Here is a 21,424-nt window from a genome sequence, read left to right as displayed (position 1 = left end):
TTTACTCTTCCAGAGCCTTTACTCTTTAAGTGTACTTTTTTCCAAACCATTATTGACATGAGAGCCTAATACTATCAACAAGGAAAAGATCCATCATTATATTAATCTGCTAATTTCTGTTCTGGTAGATGAGAGTTCTGTCTGCAGCACTGAAATTTCAGGATCAATACAGAAGACAATATTTTGTGTTCCACCATATGGTCCATTTCCATACAAAACTCATCAGGCCTAGGCAGGAGTCAACTGTAATTCAGGTGACAGGACTGAGAAACAAATGAAAGGAAATTTTGCTGCATGGAGCCCTCAAACAGCTGAGAGATGCTGCTTGTTCCTGGCCAGGATTGTTCTTTGGCTTGCTCCTGACAAGGACAGAGACTGGAGCTCACCACACTTGAAAGAACCCTGTAAGAGGAACATCTCCTACATCTATCTTTTCAATTTAGCAAATTGCAGCAGCTAGTTCAGATTTTTGCCTGGTACACAGGGAGTCTTTTTTTTTTCTGCTATAGATATAATGCATCTCAATACTGTCTCTAGACCAGAGCACCTTATCTTCCCTCCCTGTGTGCCTCTGTCTGCAGATGCATCATTGGGAAACCCATGCATGTTTGTATGGTTAACATTCAGGGAGCAAGTATTTTTTGTACATATTATTTTGTGTTTCTTTCAAACCTTGTGTTCCGTTTCTGCAGCTCCCATGTAAATATATACATAATAAAGTAATGGAGAGAGCAGATTTCTTTAAAAACCTGAAATTCTTGCCTCACATTCCTAGCTTCATGCTGCTTCTTCGTGCTGGAAATCAGACTGTACTTTGGCATCTGCTGTGTTTTTCACATGCAGCAAAATACATGCTGCAAAATTGTCACTCTTTGGGCTCAGAATCTTTGCATCTTATTAGGGAAACATTACAAAAGGAGCTCCATGGGGAGGAAATTTAGATTGCTGGATGCTGTGATCGACTATCAAAGTGATGGATGCTGTCAGAAACAGAGATGAAGAGAAGACAGTTGAAAGAAAAGGAAAAAAGATCTTTGTTTCCTGTAATGAATAGATTTTCTTTCCCTATGTCATACCATTCTTTAGCTCTTTCTTCTCCTCTTGCAGAGTGGCTACTTCCAGTCTTTTTCTCTCTTTTTGATCATAGCACCATGTCCTTCAAAGGTCTTTCCTTCCTTTCACACTACATAGTCATTGACTGTGCAAGCCTCTAATGGCATCCAGAGATGCAGTCAATTTCTTCCTGCTCTGAGGATAACTCTGCTCCTTACCAGATGTTGGGAATACACACTTTCTTTTCCATATCTGCAGTTTCCTTTATTTTCTCTCCTCTGCTTTACCCTTCTCCTTCCCCAGATAGTCAAGCTTCTTACTTGCTTTGGGAAAGAGCCATTTATGTGGCTGTGCTCTCCATTTCACTTACTTCATCAGCCTGCTTTACCCTTTAAAGGATTCTTCTTGACACGTTCTTCCTTAACCCCTTTGACAATTTAAGAGCATTTACTTTTCATTGGTACTCCTTGAAGTGACATTTCAATCTTCACCCTTCTATCAGGGCCACAGTTCATAACTTACAAATGTCTTTCCTGTTACCTTCTGATCTCTCCTTTTCATTTCTGATTTCAAGATTTCTTCATGAGAAGTCTTCTCTTTTTTTATCTTTAAAAGTGTTGCTGGGACTTTAGACTTTCAGTTCTGCCATCTTTCATTAAGCCACAGGAAATGCTCTTTATTAGCTTCCCTTGAGCATCTGACACAGGCTTTGGGATTGTGTTATCCTGCTCACTCTGTCTTCTAAAGTACTTCTGGGGCTTGAGATTCCCAAAGCTTGGGAGTCTATGCCATAGTCACCCAGTGGGTTAGCAGCAAGAATCAGGAAATCAGTAAACAGAACTGCCCCATGCTTTTTTTCCCACTCACTCCTGACCTTTCTCAGCATGAATGTGGTGTTGGGTTCATCCAGAAACTTGATGCTTTAGAGAGACAGAAAGCAAGGTTCTTTGGCTGGTGCTCTTAATGCAGCTCCGACCATGATTCATTGGAAAGAGAAACTAGAAGGCTGAGGAGTAGATAGAGCAGATAGAGATGCTTTGTGGGATTCAAATGAGAAGTTCATTACTGTTACTCTAAGTTACTGAACTCCTCCAGATCTCTCTTTTTATCTCAGATATTCATGTCTTAGTTACCTACTTCAAAGATTATAACATCATTGCTAAAATTACTTTTTTTTTTCCTCTTGGAAGTATTCATAATTCCTTTGATTTACAGATTTATGATGGAAGTGAAAAGAGAACTGAGGTCATGGAAAACATTTTTCCTACTGAGAAATACCATTTTTTTTTTTTTCAAGACAATAACTTGGGTAAAATTTTTCTTTTAAACAAACATTGTTTTTGCAAGGTTATTCCCCCCAGTTTAATTATCTGAAGCAAAATGAGTTCAATAGCTTTAGTAGAACTCTGAAAAGAATTGTCTTGTATATAAGAGATTCTTAAATACACCATAAGTGTTGCTTCCTTGAAAACTGGAGTGCTAGCTCCTCTAAGCATAAGGCACAGCTCTGTGTTATTAGAATGTGTAAGTAAATCAGTAACAAGAGTGGGTTTGGTTTTTTCCCCTTTCCTACAAACTGTATTGTTTCAGAAGTAGTTGTGTACATTTGTCTGCTGTTGTGTTAGATGAAAATGTGAGGGAACGTTCTCTACTTTCAGTGTTTGCTCCAAAGTTCAATTTTAATGTTAATTGATTCATCACTGAATGATTTCAAGTAACCATAGCATCTGAATCATCTTATAGCCATGGTAACTTTCCACCCATTCCTTGGAAAATCATGCTGCTGAAACAAATATCTGCAGTCTTGCCTGAAAAAAAAAATAAAAGCTGTCTGATTCTGTAATTACTCTAATGAGATATTTTGAGTGATGAACCCTTTACTCCCGTAGCAGGTCAGCTAAAAAGCGATTAGTTGAAGCAAGATTGTTTGCTTTCACACAGCAAACAGTATTTTCTTAAAAGTGTCCAGCAAGAGCCGGGCATTTTGTTTCAGGTCAACCGTTTGTAAATCCTGATGGGACGCCGGCAATATACAATCCTCCCAGTGGCCAGCAGACAATGAGGAGCCAGGTGGTGGGACAGTCTCAGCAGCAGCCTTCACCCCAGCAGCCTCAGCAGGTTCAACAGCCACAGCAGCAAATGGCAAGTCACCTTGTCACACAGGTAGGTGTGGTGTCACTGGAAAAAAGAAGGAGCTCTTGGGGATATGAAGAATGACCTAGAGGAAAGAAGGGAGGAATGCAGCTAGACCAAATGTCACGATGTTCTTTTCAACGTGGATAAAGCAGATGGAGAGGGAAGATTACATCTTCAATTTTATCTAAAGGATGATTTCATTTTCAAAAGTACTGTTAAGCGTGTTGGTGCATGTCTACATAAAATTAGTTTGAAAAACTCACCCATTAGTGGAAGCTGAACCATTCATTCTCAAAACAAGTGCAGTCTGTAATTCTCTCCAAAGAGCTAGGGACATTTCTCTTTTGACAGCAGTGAGTTGAGTCAAAGAATAAGGTACAAGAGCTCTACAAACCCTTTCATGCCCAGTTGTATTGGGCCCAATCTATGGGTGTTGTCCAAGCACTTTTGCCCCAGTTTGGTGGTTTTTTGCCTGCACCAATATTCTAGCTGTGATCCTGCTCTGAGCTACAAGTTGTGAAGCTGCAGCAGGAAGAGCAATTTTGTTTGAGCACAGTGCAATGTTGGCTCTCTGGTCCCTGTGCTGGCTGTGGCACACAACCAGACATGGCTGAGCATGGGCAGCCGGGTTTGGGTCTGGTTCAAACTTAATTTTGTGGATTGCATGCCTGTTCTCCCAGGGCAGAGCAGGCAGAGGGAACTACTCAAGCAAGAATCCTATATCCTGCTTAGTCACCGAGCAGCCAAGATCTACTTTGGTTCTTGTGTAGCTTTATAATTTGGCACAGCTTCATCCCGGCTTATGCAGAAATACAGTGTTTGAATTCAGTGAAGTTGCTTTGATTTTACTGGGTTTGGACTTATATGGTTGTGGCTCTTATTTCTTGATCTGGTCTTCACGGTTTTAGAAGACAGAGATAGTAGCAAACCTGTAAGAAGTTACATGAGAGGTTAAAATGACAGGAATACTAAAACTATTCCAAGGTAATAGTGCTGTGGAAAATTTTTTTTTTTTCGCTTAGATAAACATCTGCTCCAAGCTGATGGCCTGTCTGTTGATAATTCACAGTCTGTTCTTTGTCATTTTTTAAACTCTTGTGTTCTCCCGAAGCAGCTTTACAATCGTTATTCCTTTGCCTATGACACACTTGGAGTTAAATCAGTCGCTAACAGCGAAATTTAAATATACACTTATGCTATGCTGCTTTCCATTTTTGTATCTGCAAATTAAACGTGGAATCATAATTTGGCTTTGCCTCATATTATGAGTAAGAGGGGATAGCTCTGGCTATATTTAATCTAACAGTCACCAAATCCACAAAAAGAGGCAGAAATATCAGTAAAAAATAGTTGTTTGGTATAAGGCTAAAATAAAGACTAAAAACACAGTACTTGACCTCTTGTACTCAGGCTGGTGATGAGTCACCTGTATTTTCAGAGCTGTGTTTGAGGTCTTTGTTCTCAATAACAAAGGTGGTGATGATGGTGCTTGTTATCTTTCTCTGGTGAAATTTATTGTCTTTCCCTTTGCTTGTTTTGCAGCCTGTTCAGACAATGCAGCCATCTTCTCAGTCAGTCCAATATCCAGCAGTTTCTTATCCTCCCCAGCATCTCCTGCCAGTCTCTCCAACACAGCAGTTTTCTGTGGTACTAAAGATTTCTTACTTCTTTTTCTTTTTCTTTGAAGTTGGAGGTGTGAGTATGTGTGTCCAAGAGCCTCTGGGGAGCACTGCAACAGGTGCCCCACATGAGAGCCCTGTCTAAATACCTGCTCACCTTTATGCTTTGGTACTGACAGGCATTTTGTATGAGCATTCCCACTGATTGTGGTTCCCTAACCCGAAGGGTGATGTTACAGCAGGGCTCTCTACTTGCTTAGCAGATCCTCCAGAAAAATATTTTGTTCTGCCTGCTGGTAGGAGCTTATGTCTCCTCACTTAATGCCAAGTGACCTTAAATTGCTAACTTGAATACTTGAGATTTGAGTTATTCCTGTTTTGTGTCCGCAAAGACAGGAGAAGAGACCTCAAGAAAACATTATTTTTATTTTATATTCTTTTATCCATATACTAAATCCACTGCCTGGATTTATTCCTTGGTGATATCAGAGGACTTGGGAAGGAGAGTAGCACTGAACCAGCTGCAGAAGGTGTGGTGTGCTGTACATCATGACAATGCACCAATGGACATGTATAATGAAAATAAATAGAGTGTTCTTCTGGAGTCTGATTCTGGCTTGGTGCTTACAGGGCCAAGATTATACTGTTCTGAAATGAAGCTGACGTTTTAAAGAGGCACCACAAGATTTTTTTCTGTGGTTTTTCACTCTTTGTCTAGTAATCTTGTTTAAGATTGATTTTTTTTTCCTCCCAATGTCACATAGTTATAGTAAGATATGTGAACAAAGTTGAATGGGTCCTTGCAGATAAAATAATGTTATAAATGACTAGTGATATCATTTGAAGGAAAAGAAATATTCCATGCTGAACAAAAGTTGCATATCTTAACACTAATTCTCTTGAAAAGTGTGTTGCAGGAATATCAGGTTGCCCTAGTTACGGTCACAAGAAGCTAATATTTTTAGTGGTTAATTTAATAGTGAAGCTTCATCTGAATGACTATCTTCAATACACATTGCATTTTACAAACGCTACATAGATTATATGTGTTTGAAGATGTTTTTCTCTTTTGTGACAATCTAGAGGCATTCCTGGCTCAATGAGGTCTCTTGCAGAATCTGTTTGCAGTCATTTGTCATTCTGATAATGAATATCCTAGCTTTTTAAAGGAGCAACTTCACAGAGACAACTCATGTGTCTGAGTATGAATGTAGGATGACAGAAAAGTTAACAGCATTACTTCCATAGACCACCTGATGATCTGTCAGTGGTGTTTTAAACATTGATCCATGACATCTGCTCTCAGTTGTGAGTGTGAGTCTCTCTGTGTGAGGGTGAGTCCCAGAAGTGCTTTCCACAAGCAAATTTTTTATTTTGTTTTGTTTTGTTTTTAACACATTTTGACATTTCCAGACATTAAATGCTTGTGTAGGATGGTGTTGGAGAATAAATACCACAAGGCTGCTAACGATATTAAGAGATTTCTTTTGAAAAAAGAGCATTTTTATGGTGCTTATTTCCTATCTGTAATTGGCGTATTAGTACACAATGGAGTTTGAGTTGAGTATTTAAAAGTCTTATGGGCACAAAAGAAGATGCCTAGAACCACACCCATATTTGTAAATCTTTGACCTTCACAGAATGAACTTGAGAGCATATAATAGTATTAATCTTTTTGCAAGAATGAACAGATACAGTTCAGAATGCATGTATTATTACCAGCATGTAATGAAGCTTAGGTCCATTAACTTTCTATGGTACATTTATCCTACCACAGATTTTTTTTCTTTTCCCCTTCAATCAAATAGTAGAACTTGTTTCTCTTCAACACTGAATAAAAAGCCTTGAAACAGCAGCATTAGGCTTAGCTTTTCTTTTAACTTTCTCTATGTTTACAACCTTGGCTTTTCAAAGCAGTCCAAAAAGGGAAAGATCTGCAGCTGAATTCTACCGAATTCCTCTTGGGATCAGTTTGAAACACAGATGAAATTACCAGCATGTGTTTGGCTGATAAATTTTGTATTTGAGGATAGAGGTATCCATAATGTTATTTCCATGCCCTTTACATTTAAAATGTCTTCTTTTGAACACTGTAAAGTTCACTTGTCATTTTGGAATTAAAGGTGAGGGTGGCAGGGGGAAAGAGCCAAAATAATTGGCTTTTTTGCCAAATGATGCCATTCACCTTGCAGTCTGGAAGTCTTCGTCAAAGCATTTAGAGTGATTTTCATTTTAATTGCCTCCATTTTTGCTGAGATCCTTGCAAAGTTTGGCGTGGATCGGAGCCAAGTGATTGCTTCCCCCCCCCTCACTCTCTAAGCCTATTTTGTTTTGCTCACTCATGTGCCTGCTGCAGGCATCACACCTGTGTCCCCTTCTCCTGCCTTGTGCCCCGCAGCGCGATGACATGACAGCGCAGTTTGGCCAGATGAGCTTGAGCCGCCAGTCGTCGGGAGACAACCCCGAGTCGCCCTCCGGCCCCGTGTACCCCTCGCCCATGCTGCAGCAGCCTGCCCAGCAGACGGGCTACATCATGGCCTCCCCGAGCCAGCAGCTTCCCCCCGGAGGCTTCACGGGATCAGGAGCTCCGGTGTCCCAGCAGGTGCTGCAGCCGCCGCCGCCGCCCCAGGGCTTCGTGCAGCAGCCACCGCCACCTGCTCAGGTAGGCAAAGCCCCGCTGCCCTTGGGCACCCTGCCCTTCACAGCATCGGGGAGGGAACAGAAATTACCGATCGTTTCTTATTTTCCTCTGCTAAAAGTTTAGCAGATCTTGAGGCAGCAGGGGACTCTGTTGTTTCCTGGGCTCCGTCATTTCCTTCCCTCTCTTCAAAACGTTTTCTGAGCATATGTTCGTAGTCCGTGACACATCTGCACATGAATATGAAGGAGGAGGGTGAGTAAATGCCCACACTCCTCCTTCCCTGTGCATGTACCAAAAGAGCAAAATGCACATCAGCCCAGGTAGTCGTTAATCATATTTAATTGACTTGAACATGTGAGGTGTCACAGATCAGTAATTTTAACTGTCTTCCTGAAGACTGATTATGTTTTACTGTTCACTACCAAACATCTCTGCTCGTCTCCTGGGTACCCTTACAGAATATTGAAAGTGATTACTGTCAAGAAGTAAAATGCACAGATGACTTTCTGGCCAATTTTCAAGGCATACACATTAAAAAGACAAATTTCTTTATCCATTTATAAATAACTTCATTTAAATTCTACTTTAAATGGTATTAATAGCATTTCTCTTGTTTTCATATTATCCTTTGGAAGAAAAAATGTAAAAATAAAGTAAAAAGCTTCACCATTTTTCTTAATGTAACTTCATTATAAACCTTATTGGAAGCGGTTAGTTGGTTGATTGGTTGGTTTTTGCTTACTGCTTCTCACTGAAAATTTCCACTTGTGTTTATTAATGGAATTCGGTATTGACATAGGAATGAAGAATTTTTACTGTTACAGTGTTTTAAGTGGGCTAAGGATCTAGTTAATTAGATCACTAATTAACAGTAAAAGAAATCTGAGGACTACTGAATGCTGACTGTGCAATCCATAATTTCTGTGGTTAAAAAATGTGCAGCTATTTTTTCTGAGGGAAGGCTTGGCAAAAACAATTTTGAAGGAGATGAAGTTCAATATTAGGTGATTTCTTTTACAAAAAATTGAAAATACTGCTGGAAAAATAATGCGAGGAAAATATTTCACAGTTTGCCAAATGTAGCAGGTTTGGTGGTTTTTAAAAATTTGGGAGAAAAACATGACCTAAAGAGCAAAATTCCCTGATGAATCCATCTAGATTGTGTGTCTTAAGTATAGGCTGTCCAGGCTTTAGCCCTCATGTACAACTCCCAGGTGCCCTCAGTGTTTTCCAGCATCATTTAATCCAGCCTCAGGACACTTCCAGTGACCCAGGTAAATGTGAGCACCTCCATGTTACAGGCTGCCACCACAGCAGGCACTGATGTTTCCCAGCTCTGCCAGCCAGGGATTGCTGTGGAGTTGAGTGGGTTGCAGGATGGTGCTGCCTGTCCTGACAGGGACCCCACAGCAGCTCCTCACCCCCTCGGGTGAGCTAGATGTTCAGCTCGCCCTGGGGTCTCTGCCAGACCTGCCTTGGCTGGCCTTGCATAGGCTGCTTTGGGTGGGTTTGCCCCCTGCTCCTGCCCCTGGCTGAGCCTTGCTGTGGGAGCACTGTGTTTCACCCCTGCATGCATAGCAGGGCACAGGGTTTTCACTCAGCACAGTGCAGTGTTTCTTGGTGAAGCTCTTTTCCAAATTAATCCTTGTACTGGCGCTACTTAGAGGCAGATTAACTTTTCCACAGGCCAAGTGATGGGGAGGTGCCTTTTCATGTGCACGCTTCTCTAGGACCAGTACAGTGCTGGTGTGTCTAATGGTCATCATGTCTCTGTCCATTCTCCAGCTGTTTTCCTCCTATAGTTTAACACAGTGGAAAGTTAATTGACAGGAGAAAAATATCTTTTGGCTTTGCAACAGCTTCAGTTATTTCACTGTGGAATGGTTTGTCCTCGGGGGGAAGCGTAGAAAGGTGAGAAATTCAGTGCTGTCAGGTTCCTCTAGTTCTGCAGATAACATCCATCTCCAGCTTGTTGCTGTTCCAAAAAATCCTTGTCAGATCCCTGTGGAGGAGGGCATGGCAGGGTTTAGTGTCTGCTGCCCATGCCCCTATCCCTTGAAAGCACAGTGGCCTTGTTCTGCCAGAAGGGATAGAGGGCAACCACTCTCTGCATCTGCATGCACAGATGGGAGCTTCTGATTCACATTTCAACTTTTTATACATTCACTTTAGTCCTAGAAAATGGTTTGGATACACATTAAGTACATGTATGGCAAATAGGGGATCCCTCTTATAAAAAAGAGTGAATCCCTGGGAAATAGTAGTTGTTCTGCCCTGAGAGCTTAGCTTTCTGTACATGGGCAGGTAGATCCCAAATCCTCGTCCTGCCCATGGCACAGCTTCTCTGTGGCAGTGGCTTTGTCAGTCTGAGTCAGCTTTGTCACTCTTTGGGGCTTAGATGCAATAGTAATGCTGCTCTCAGGCACCATAGCAGGTGGTCTGAGGCAGGCTCTGAGAAAAAAAAGAAAGCAATAAAGACGGTAATGGAAGCAAAACATTATGTGATGCATTAATCAATGCAATGCAATCAATGTAAAAGCACTTTTATATCTTAAATGTTGCTATTGAATTTATACCAGTATAAAAGTGGCATGACTTTAATGGCTAATTAGTTCCTGTAAATGCTTTGCTGATAAGGTTGGCTGTGATACCCTGAATGCTGTTGGAAAATAGCAGTGAAAACTTGGGTGGAGATCCTGTGAGTGTGATAATTTCCTTTGGGAGCTGAAAGGAGGAGAAAAAAATGCTTCAAGCCTACACATCCAATAGTATTGCATTTAAATTAGTAGCTCTTTTATTAAAGTTCAGTTAAATGTGGGTCTACAGCTGCTCCCCAAGATTCTTTCTCCCAGTCTGTATTAAAGCAGAAGGAGACTGAGTTTGAAATGGCATGCCTAAGTGGTGAATGAAACCTTTGGGTTTATTTTTTGCTTCTTCTTTCATCATAGGTATCCCCCAGATTGACAACAAAGTCATCATTTAATAAACTGAAAATAAGGATTTCTGCTTGTTCAGCCAATTAGGAAAAAACTGAAAAACAAAAACAACCAAAACCAAAACAAAAAAAAACAAGCAAAAAAAAACCCCCCAAAAAAACCAAACAAACAAAAAAAACAAAACAAAAAGCCCCAACAACAACAAAGAAACCAATCCAAATCCCAAATATTACCCAGGGTTTTCTGAAATTCTGAAAGGGATTTTTAGCAGCAAATGCCAGCTTGCTTTCTGTCATGGATATTGAACATATATATATATATATATATATATATATATATATGTGCTTTCTTTATTTTCAGTTTTCTTCTCTTCCTGATAGTTTTTCTGTAGCACTTATGGACCAAACACTTTAACAAGGGTCCACATTCTGCTTTGTAGTACTTTATCAATGGTGCCTATCTTTGCCTCTGCAAATGAAGAAGTGGAAAAAAATATGAATATTATGTCAATGAGAAGGGATATACTCCCTGAAAAGTTATTTTCACCTCTGACTATTCTGGAAGGTATACTGGCGAAATGATATCCAAAAGTGAGATGGCAGGAATTCTTGGAGAGGCCTGGAGATGTAATTAACATGTTGAAGAATTTTTCACTTGAATTAGTTTTGTATCATCATTAATTTTGTGTCATCTTTAATCATCTGACTCTTTGCAGAAGCCTTCTCCTTGAGAGTCTGTAATGACCCTAAGACAAAATCTTTATTCATAGCATATCTCCTCTATGAAACTTGTTATGAAGAAGGTTGGGGAGTCGCTGCAAATGAGCAGGGCTTTCCTTGATGATCTTTGAAAATTATAGTGGAGAACATCTTACAAGGCTTTTTTTTTTGTTGTTATCTGCTACTGTAATTATTATGGAGGGTGCAGGGAGGAAGGGAAAAGACCTTGAAGAATGACTGATCCCTGTCAGTTAGATATTGGGAAGAAATGGCACCTTCATGTGTCCATGCATCACTGGGGTTTCTCTTTTCTTCACTCCCATTTGTGTGGCTGTATCAGTGGCATTAGCAATGGTGTCAGCAGCTGGATGGAGGTGCTAGTCCAAACCTGTCTGGATATCAGCAGTGTTAAGAGAAGGTAGAGTACCAGTCCAATGGCTGAATCGAACTGTAAGCCAGTAGGGAGGCAGTTTATGAAAGTAAAATCATCCTGAAGTGTGTCTAGACTCCTGACCCTGCCATGAGGAAATAAACAAAAAATAAACAGAGTACCAGTGAATTTCATGGGTGCTGCTGGAGAGCAGCCAGGGAGACGCCCCAGCCCCATAATGGCTCCTGGCTGTATGTGGACAGAACAAAGCAGGAAACCAATGCTGCACTGAGTCTCTGCACATCATCTAGGGACGTTAGAAAGAGGAGAAAGTAATGTCTAATTGTGCCATTTCGTGAGTGTCTTCTGAAGTGACACGCCCAATCCTGTTACAATTTAAGTTAAAGTGTTGTATAGGAGAGAAAAACTAGAATGCAGGGCAATTGTCAGCCTACAAACAAGGTAATTATTAAAAAATCATACTAAAAATTATTTTTCACAGTGTCAAGGATTAAGACCAAAAATTGTGCTTTTAGACTAAAAGAAGTGGCGTTTACTTAGGTTATAGTCTTAGAAGAACACTTTTTGGTAAATTTATTTTAGTTTTAGGGTAACCGTACAGCTTCATTGGCATGCTTGTTAGTGCCATGAAAACCTTCTGGTTCTGTAAATAAAATGTTTTACAAGCAAAAGGTTGAAGGTTGGATTGTGCATTTCACATGGGAATTCAACTCAAGTATAATTTGGCATGTTGTCTGGCTGCTACAGAAATGTAATGCTTTTTGTTGAAGAGCGCATAAGTAAACGTTTTAGTAACACTGATGTGATGAGAAGGTAAAAAATTCAAGAGGATCAGAGCAGATGATGTAAGTGATACTTGTTATCTCTGATCCCTCTAATTCCACTGTTCACCAAAGTAGAATCAGAAAGGAAAAATAACATTTCAACTACTGACACAGAGATGTACTCAAGATAAATGTGAATGGATCCTTCCAAGCCCCTCAAGCATAAAAGACCTATTTTAGATCATGTCTATATTTTACACCAAGCCCTTCTTTTAATGTGTGAGCTTTTAAAAAACAAACCTGCCCCCTCACCAAACAAAAACTGAGCTAACAAAAGCAAAAACAACAAAAGAAACCCACACATAGACACAAAACCAAAAGAACAAATCCCATCAAAAGCCAAACCTCTTGTTTCCATGTCATGTGTGCATAACTACTGTCCGATTCTTTAATTAATCTTTATAAGTGAAATATTTTTTTTTTACCCTTCTACTACTAACATTTTTTTCATGCTGATAGATTGCACTCTCATAAACTTTTAAGTGGGTTGCATAACAAATGTACTCCAATGAATTGAGAAAATGAGGGCAAGGGAAAGAACCCTTTGACTAATGCTGAGGTTTTATGTGTGTGGTAAAAATAAAGGAGTGTATGCTTCAGTGTATATATTTTTTTGCTCAGCTGGTTCAATTATAAACCTGACTTCAAAACTTAGATTCTTCAAGTTATGTTTTAAGGTTAATACCTACAGAATCATTTCCAAAGAGATAATTCTTATTGTTGCCAAATGCTCATGTTGTTTTAAATATCTAGGGGCTTGTCTGCACTGGAAAATGAGGAAGTGGAGGGTAGATAAAGTAAATCCGTTCAGTGATATTAAGCTGCTGGCAGGATAAGTGAGAGCATTTCCACAGGGGTTTAATAATCTTTGGTTTGTAGAATATGTTAATAGAAAATAAAGAATATTTGAGAGAATGTCTGTTCTGTTCCCCTGCTCCAAGGCTGGATCAAATATCTTCATTGACTTGACTTAGAGTGGGTCCCCTCATTTCTTTCAAGCCTCCTGCTGCAGAGTGTTGCTGAGAGCAATCAGCTGTCCACGAGATGAGTTTATCACACTAAACTTTCCTGATCCACAGTTTATGCTGCTTAAAGAATGATTTTGTGCGTTAAATGTGTGGGCCCACCTTCCTATTCCTTGTGGCTTTTCTTTGCAGAGAAACAAATTCATAATGGTGGTGTCCATTCTACAAAGGCATTTTGGTTTTGTTACATTAGTCACTGACAAAACAAATGGCAGGCGCTATCCATTAGGTGTCACTTGGTATTGTCTGGAGGGAGGGTAGCTTACAGCATTTTCCAGTCAAAACCTTGTTTTTCTCATACTTGTTTGACTTGGCTGATATAAGCAGAGAGAGGGGGAAAAAACCAATTGTTTGAAAAGAAAATTAATAGAAAAAGAAATTAACACCCATCCTTGAAGAATGGATAGGTGTTCAGCCTCTTGATCGACAGATCCTGTTGACTGTCATTTGGTCTGCAGGGTTAACTTCACTGACACCGCCCAGTCCAGCTTTGTTAATCCTAACCCATCTCCCACCACAGTTACCCATTCAGTAGGCATCTACTTGCCCAAATAGCAATCCATAGCCTATTCTTGTCTAGTCTTTTGTGTCTATGCCATTTTTTTCCCTCATCTGAGACTGGATATTTTCCAAGGAGAATTTCTGATCTCTCTTGAGATGTTCTAGCTGTCGTTACCTTTACTCTGCTAACTTTATGGATGATCAAATTGAGTGATCTGTATCAGGAATATTTCTTCCATGCAGATAAAAGCGGCAAAAATAGTTGTTGTTTTTGCATGAAAAAAATAAAAGCATTTGGTTTAACTCTGTGCATATGTCTATGTAGGATAAATGCTATGCACAAAGTGAGAAAAAAAATTTTATTAAGAAATGCTGACTGCTGTGGCAGAAGCTGAGAGAGAAGCATTGTTCTCCCAAGCCTGTATCCCTCTGCAGTCTGTTCATACCATACATTGCCAAACTCTATCAGATGCCTAAAGTATCCCTGACAGCTGAAAATGAAAAAATTTGAGTGCTTTGAACTTGTGAAGGGCCAGTTGAAAGGTGTTTAACTCAAATGTCTCAGTAACAGTGGTGTGGCATATATAGGAAAAAATCTTTTCCTGCAGTCACCATCATCTCACCTGTGTGATAAGGACATGTAGTACACATTTCTCTGTAATGACAGTAATAACAGAAGAAAGAAGATGCCCATTTAGCAGAACTTGCTGACTTAATGCCTATCCTCAGCTCCTGAAAGAAAACAGCTATGATTATTTTTTGAACTGTAATTGTTTTCACAACAAAAGCAAGAAAGGTTTTAGAGAGAAATGTTCATGTAAGGAGGGATGTACATGTTAAACAGAAGCATGAATCTGATAATTTCCTTACAAGTGTTAGGGGTGCACATGCTCCATCTTGCTCTCCACCATGTTTCTATGTATTTGTGCTCCAAGCCATTCCTTGCTTTGATTGGACCATTTTCTCCAGGGTTCCTTTAATGGTTCAACATGCTGTCTGTATGTGTTATGTTGATATGGAAGGTGTTGTTTGCATCGATTTTTCTGCAGCTTTTGATATGTTACTATGATAAAATGTTACTGTGATATTTTTTCTTTGGTGTATATATGTAGCTTTTTATGAATCCTCTATTTTTTTCTCTTTCAATTGACATTTTTTTTTCCTATTTCTTAAAGTATCTGAAAATAATTGTGGGCACTTGTAGTCCTTTTTCTAGCACAGCTGAAAGCAAGCAGCATTTCTTGAAGAGACAGGAGGCAAACCTCTTCTCTTGATTGCCATTACCACTAATATGCTTGATTTGAACTTCTGCTCCCCCTCCCTGTTTTGTTTTACTTTATGAATCTTTGATCTCTAGAGTTTACTGTTTTCTTTCTTTGCAGATGCCAGTGTATTATTACCCATCTGGTCAGTACCCTACCTCAACAACTCAGCAGTACAGACCCATTGCCTCAGTTCAGTACAACGCACAGCGGAGTCAACAGATCCCCCAGACTGCCCAGCAAGCAGGTATGTACATTTCTTCAGCTGCTCACAGTGCCTTTGCAGGTGAAACCTGTTGGTTGTGCTCTAACTGAACAGCAGAGGAGAAAGCTGGTTGCTGTTCTGTTTGAAAATACAGTGGAAATTAGAAATTGAGAAACCTTTTGCTTGGACATCCCGAGCAATGGAAGAGCAGGGGTTGCATCCTCCATCCCTGCTGTCCTGCCTGCAGTGTCCTCAGTGTCCATGCTGCAAATGGCTGGGCACAGAGGGAGCTGAGAAGGGAGATGATGTGAGCAGTCACACTGCATGTTCAAGCCACCCATTGTGGTTGCCCTCTGCCATGGGAGCTCCTCAAGTGTTTGTACCGCCCTACGTGGTGGGCAGGCCTGCAGTGAGGCAGAAGGGGCCGGTTGTTCTCCGCAGCTTGTGCTGTGCCTGTGCCAAGGAGCGGCAGGGCTGTGCGCGGTTGGCGCCGCGGGGAGCGGCTGCCTGCAGCAGTGCGGCTGGAAGGGGGGCCGTTACACTGTAAGAGAGTGAGTAGCAGGTCTCACAGTGAACCGGTCTCTTTTCCTGCTGTGTCACGCCACCCCGCATCACTCCAGAGTGACAGGGACAGAGGGGGAGCTGGGCTGGCGCGTGTTGGGAGAGCGCAGGAATTGTGATTGTCAAAGAGTCGTCGCATTTCAAGGGAATAAACAATTCTGGTGCTGGAGATTTTTAAAATTTATTTATTTCCTCTCTATTTCTTTAGTGCACACCTTCCCTCATAGGGTGTCTCAAACAGTAACTCCAGGCATAGGGGGAGGAGGTGGAGGGGTGGGTTTTGTTTTTCCAGATTTTGTTTTTCCAGATGTGCCAGGTAGAACAAGGCATTCATCATTCCATCTCAGTTTGGCAGAAACTCTTTAGAATATCAAAGCAGATTCTCTGCAATAGCCTTGATATGGAAGTCATTTAAGATGCAAGTCAAGAGCCCAGACATGAGATGTGAACAAGACTTATGGGGTCATCCAGCTTGTCAACCTATCTCCGTAATGTGACTGCTGGCAATTTTGTACCACTCTCTCAGGCGCTCAGGGAGACAAAGACACAGCAAACACAGCTATAACTAAGCAATTCATTACTTTTTTTTTATGCTGTTCTGTGTTCTAATAAAATTGGTGACATTTTGGTCAGTGTCAGTGGTGACTGACTGTGTCTGTTTTCATACCTTCATATTATACATTCCTGAGAGAGAAGAGAGTGAAGTATTGCATAAAGGTCATCTGTCTCTTCTAGCTTCTCCTGCCTGACAGTCTGGTACCATATTTATTATCTCTATATAGTAGATCCTTGAAACAAAGTGCAAATCAACTTAGATGACATTATCTAGATTTACTGTGTTGTTACAAAACCATATTTATCAGTTTAATGCTACATCTATAGCCTAGTGGAGAATATGGTAAGTGATGTGTACAAGAGATGGTCTGACGTATGAGTGATGTTCCGGAGAAGATTCAGCTGTGTGAAAAACCTAGTTTTAATGATATACTGTAGCACAGGAGCTGTTGAGTGCAGACAAATGCAGGGATGCAAATGCTAATTTTGTTTCAGTGTTTACTGCATTGTTTTCCTTACACGTTTGGAAAACACGAGTCAAGGAGTTTGTGTAAAATCTCTAGCGCATCAGTCTTTCCCTGCAATCCGCTCTTTGAGCTGCCTGCTCAGTTGGAAGTATTATTTTTATCTCTTGTTTAAAAATGAAAACATTGTGTCTACAGTTTAGACCCCCTGCTGTGGTGATGATTTTAAGTGTTTAGCTATTCTCAGATCTTGAGACATGTCTGAGAACAATTCTGCACGCTAGTTCATCCCTTTGGCCTCTGATACATCCTTTTCCCTAGTCACGGTCCCAGCATGTGGTGTGACAGGAAACAGATCGCAGTTCCCTACAGGTCTTGTTTTGGAGGTGGTGTAAGAATCGTTCAGATTTACTGCATCTTTTGGTATTTGGGAAACAAATAGCTGTGTATGACCAGAAAATGGCAATCCACAAGCAAGTGTTTCAGACTTCCATTTTCCTTCCCACACAGACTTAGCTTCACATCAGCACATGAGGAGCCAGGGGTAGCGAGGGACCAGAACAAGGAGCTATGATGGAAAATAATGTTTGTGAAACAGAGTGTAGTACGGGAATACTCAGGATGGGAAGGGTGAACAGATGGGAAGGAGGCAGATGAAAAGATGATTTCTGAAATGGTTTCCCCAAAGACCTCACATCACTTGCTGCTGCCTCGGAGAGAGGACGGCTGCGGTGCAGGCCGGCCCAGGGGAGCCCAGCTGGACCTGCCGCATGGCTCCTACGCAGGACGAGCAAGGAGGCAACCTCAGCCTGGCAGCTCAGGAAATACTTTATTAAAATTAAAAATTTGCCTGCCTGGAGGAGCTTGTGGAAGCTTTCAAAGCAACAACAAGGAGTTCAGATCTTACTTCCCCTACTTTGGGATGCAGAGGTCAAAGTTTTATCTAATGTTAGCGATTTGTTTTCATTTTTGTTAGTAAAGGTCTCTTCAGGATGAAGCGATATTGATGAATTTACAGCAAACAGCTAAAGCAAAATATCTGCACAGCATCTGTGGTGGCTGAGGGAGCCTGTACTCTCTCATGGCTCTGGAAGAAGAGCAATATTGAGTTAAAATGGCTCCAGGGCAGAAAAAAGGATGAGCTCACCTAAAATTAGATTAGAGCTCCAGCAGCAATAAATCATTTGGAGAGAAGGCTGAAAACATTTTGTGTGTTTATTTACCCTTTTTATTTTTATTTGCCTAAGTGCTGGCTTATGTGAGAACCTAAGTGACCCATTTCTGGCAGAAGCCTAGTACAGTGTCCTCCATGAAGATTTTTGTGCAAATGTCTGCCATTTGAATTATGTTCATTTCTGTTTGAGCCAAAACGTGGTATCAGTGTAAACAGAAATACTTTTGTTTCACTCATGTCATTGCTGCTCTTCTTTGTTATGCTTTTTCCGCACCATTTTTGTGTTCAGAGCTGCTCAGTGCAAATTTTTTCAAAGTGTTGCCATTGGATGGGGCCAGGGTTGAGCTGGTGTCTGTCACACCATGGCACACGTACGATGTCATAGGTGGACTCTTAAGGTATGTTCAGGCAGGTATTCTCAAAAACAGAATGCTCATTTTTCAAACCATTTGGGTGTGTTGCTGTTTAAACCATTTCTGCCCTCTGTAACAGGTGATATTGTGGAGTGCCCAGTTTTGGAAGCACATGGAAGAAAATATTATTTCTGTATTTGCATCTAGCAGTATTCTGTAAATTGCATGTCTGGCATCATCAGTATTTCATTCTTCAGTAATTATCTCTATTTTGATAGACTGATCCTAGTTACTGTCTGAGTAGAAAAATAGAGATGTATTGATGATAAATCAGTAATTATTTCTATTTTGTCATGACAGAAGAAGTCAGCAATGTTTTATTTTATATCTGTGTCTCTATTTTCTCCTATTTTAGCAAATGCTGAGCACTTTGGGGATTTTTCATCTCTGAAGTGCTTCATAAGTATGAGCTGGATAAATACATGAGTATTATCTTCGGATATGCAACTCTTATTGCTGTTCACAAATGAACAAGCTGCAACAAATTACATTATTTTTTTCCTTCTCTGGTTCATTGTTGTGTGTTTGCCTCATGTTCCAGATAATTTCAGAGTGCAACAGAAATTTTATGGATAAAATAATATTTATCTTCTTGCTTGGGCCTAGTTCTAAGAGGCTGTTAGCTTGATTCATCATGCAGTTGTAAGGTAAATGTCTGTGGAGTGTGTTTTGCATCAGCAATGAAATAATCTTTTGAGGAGATTAAAGCTGAGATCTTTAGTAGATCTTTATGTAGCTATAGTACTTTGATAGTAAGTTTTCCTGCCAAAATCTTGCACTAGAATATTTCCAAACAAAATAAGATGCTATTTGACATAATTTGTTGTTCTGGAATTCTGGAAATTAATGTAATGATGTTAGGATTTCTCATATATTCAAGAATCAACAAATAATGCCATTATAACCTGTTTCAGGGCCCAGATATCAGGAAAAGACTCAGAGAGAATAGGAAATCTCTCTGTTTTTTTCCTAAAAGCAACATATATGCTCGCGTACAGTAGGCAAAGAAAGTCCTAATATGAGAAAAATATATATCTGAACATTGTCTGGGTGTACAATCCTTTCTTAAACAGTGTTCATGGGTCTTCTGTAAACAGCAAGGGTTTGTCTTGAAGAAAAGGTTCCTGATGGAGAGCAGTATTATAAGCCTTTACAGCTTCCAGTAAAGTAGAAGAGGTAATTGTCTCTTAAATGCACCTCTGAAACAAATTTTAAGTGAAGACAAAATGTACCTTAACGGAGTCCATAAATTTTTTTAGGTAGGCATCAGAGTCAAATAGACAATGAAATACTGAATTTTTGCTTAATTTAATCATTTCAGTGTCAGCATAATTGAAGAGTGTTAACTTCAAGCCTCTTTTATCCTCTTTGTCTTCTGAAAGCATTTGTCACTATAAGCTGATACTTAGTGGGAAAAAAAATGGGGGAAGGGAAATGTGCAGCACTAAAAACAAAATTGGTTTGTTATCATGGTCATTAGAGAACCTTATAAAGAAAGATTGCTGCTTTCTACCTTCATTAGCAACCTGACAGGAGCTCATGGTCCATGATGGATTTGTTTGCATAATTCTGTCTATAATTTCACTGCTTATATAAACATAAACAACTTCAATTTTTAAGTATCTAATTATCTGAAGGAACTGTTTCTCTAACAGTAATTGCTCACTGTGTTATTGAAACGGATTTGTATGGAAGGTGTCCATCTGTGTTCAGTGCTATTCTTTTCAGCAGATACTGCTGCTCCTAAAAAGCAGTGAATCACAAGGGGGGTGAATCTCATTTTCACAGAGGCTCGACAGGAATAGGAGGGACAGAGCCCTGCTATTCTAGATACATAAATGTAGTGCTATGCTCATTAATGTTGGTGGAAGGCTTTGAATTTTATAAGAATTTAGTGAAATAGTGTGGCCAGGTCAAGAAGGAGTTTGGAGCAATTTCAGTTGGACTAAGTTAAAAATTGTGATCTTGAAGTGATCCACACCGATGTTAGCAGTTTCTGTTCAAGTATTTTATGTTTAAAGTATCCATAAGCTTAGAGCTTTACCTACAAGCATGCTTCCATTTAGACAGGATGTCTCATCCTGGGAGGATGTCAGGTAGCCCATGCTACCTGAAATTTTGTGCTCTGGATTTCATTCTTCTTACTGCCTGAGGAGGATGCTGTGAACAAATAGTTCATTCAAGACTTTTTGAGAAGGTTCCTGAATGAGTCAGGATTCAGGCTTAAATTTTTTTTCAATTTCTAATCTTAAAACCACTAATCCTTTTGTCTTCCTGACTTTATGCAATAGTGCTGCACCAGTACTGAACCAGCATTCAACTTTATGGAATATCTGTAATTTAAATTAATAGCAGAATTAATACTATCACACTTCCTACAGCATACCTGACTCTGAAAATTAAAAGATGAAATTACTTTTGTCAGAAAGCTTTGTTCTTCCTCAAATGACTTGTTTAATTATTCAGCATTCACACCAGGAGAGGGGAAGTATTGAGGGAAGAGAACACTGGTAGGTTCAGCAGCTAGAATAGTCTTAAGACAGGCACTTATTTCTGGTTTTCTTTCAAGGCATCACAAGTTGTATTCAACTTCTCTAATGCTAATTAGAATTTAAGCCATTTCTGACAGCATTTCTAGTGTTTCAAAGTAAAATACAAATTTTTTAATTTTAATTTTGTTGTAGAGAATGTGTTAGTCTCATGTTAGTTAATACACAGGAGCAACAGAGAGAGAGGAATATTTCTAACAGTGTTGTACAGTAGACAGAACTTCAAAATAGCCTTTGTAAAAATTACAGACGCTGTAAGATAATGAAAATAACACATTAAGGTATTCAACAATGTCTACAAAGAATCTTTGTATTTCTGGCTTTTCTTTGCCAAAAAGAGTAATACATCATCTCTGCTGCTAATTCTGTGTTGGATCAATGTGCAGCGCTCCCACT

At 40.0% G+C, this 21,424-nt stretch overlaps 1 protein-coding gene across 20 annotated transcripts in view; it reads left to right on the top strand.

Moving 5' to 3' along the window:
- The window catches only part of ARPP21 (cAMP regulated phosphoprotein 21), a 142,793-nt gene that overhangs the window by 90,833 nt on the left and 30,536 nt on the right, over positions 1–21,424 (top strand). For all 20 annotated transcript variants that reach the window (XM_054273294.1, XM_054273296.1, XM_054273310.1 and 17 more), the window contains 4 exons: positions 3,047–3,216; positions 4,732–4,836; positions 7,207–7,470; positions 15,228–15,354. In XM_054273294.1, coding sequence (XP_054129269.1) covers positions 3,047–3,216; positions 4,732–4,836; positions 7,207–7,470; positions 15,228–15,354 — 666 coding nt within the window. The remainder of the gene's footprint in view (positions 1–3,046; positions 3,217–4,731; positions 4,837–7,206; positions 7,471–15,227; positions 15,355–21,424) is intronic.

This window comes from Melozone crissalis, unplaced genomic scaffold, assembly GCF_028551555.1.
Source record: "Melozone crissalis strain CALT ecotype California unplaced genomic scaffold, PUWL_Pcris_2 ptg000016l_1, whole genome shotgun sequence".
NCBI classification, from domain to species: Eukaryota; Metazoa; Chordata; class Aves; order Passeriformes; family Passerellidae; genus Melozone; species Melozone crissalis.
The sequence above is the reverse complement of the archived record's forward strand: the minus strand, read 5'-3'. Positions and strand labels throughout refer to the sequence as shown.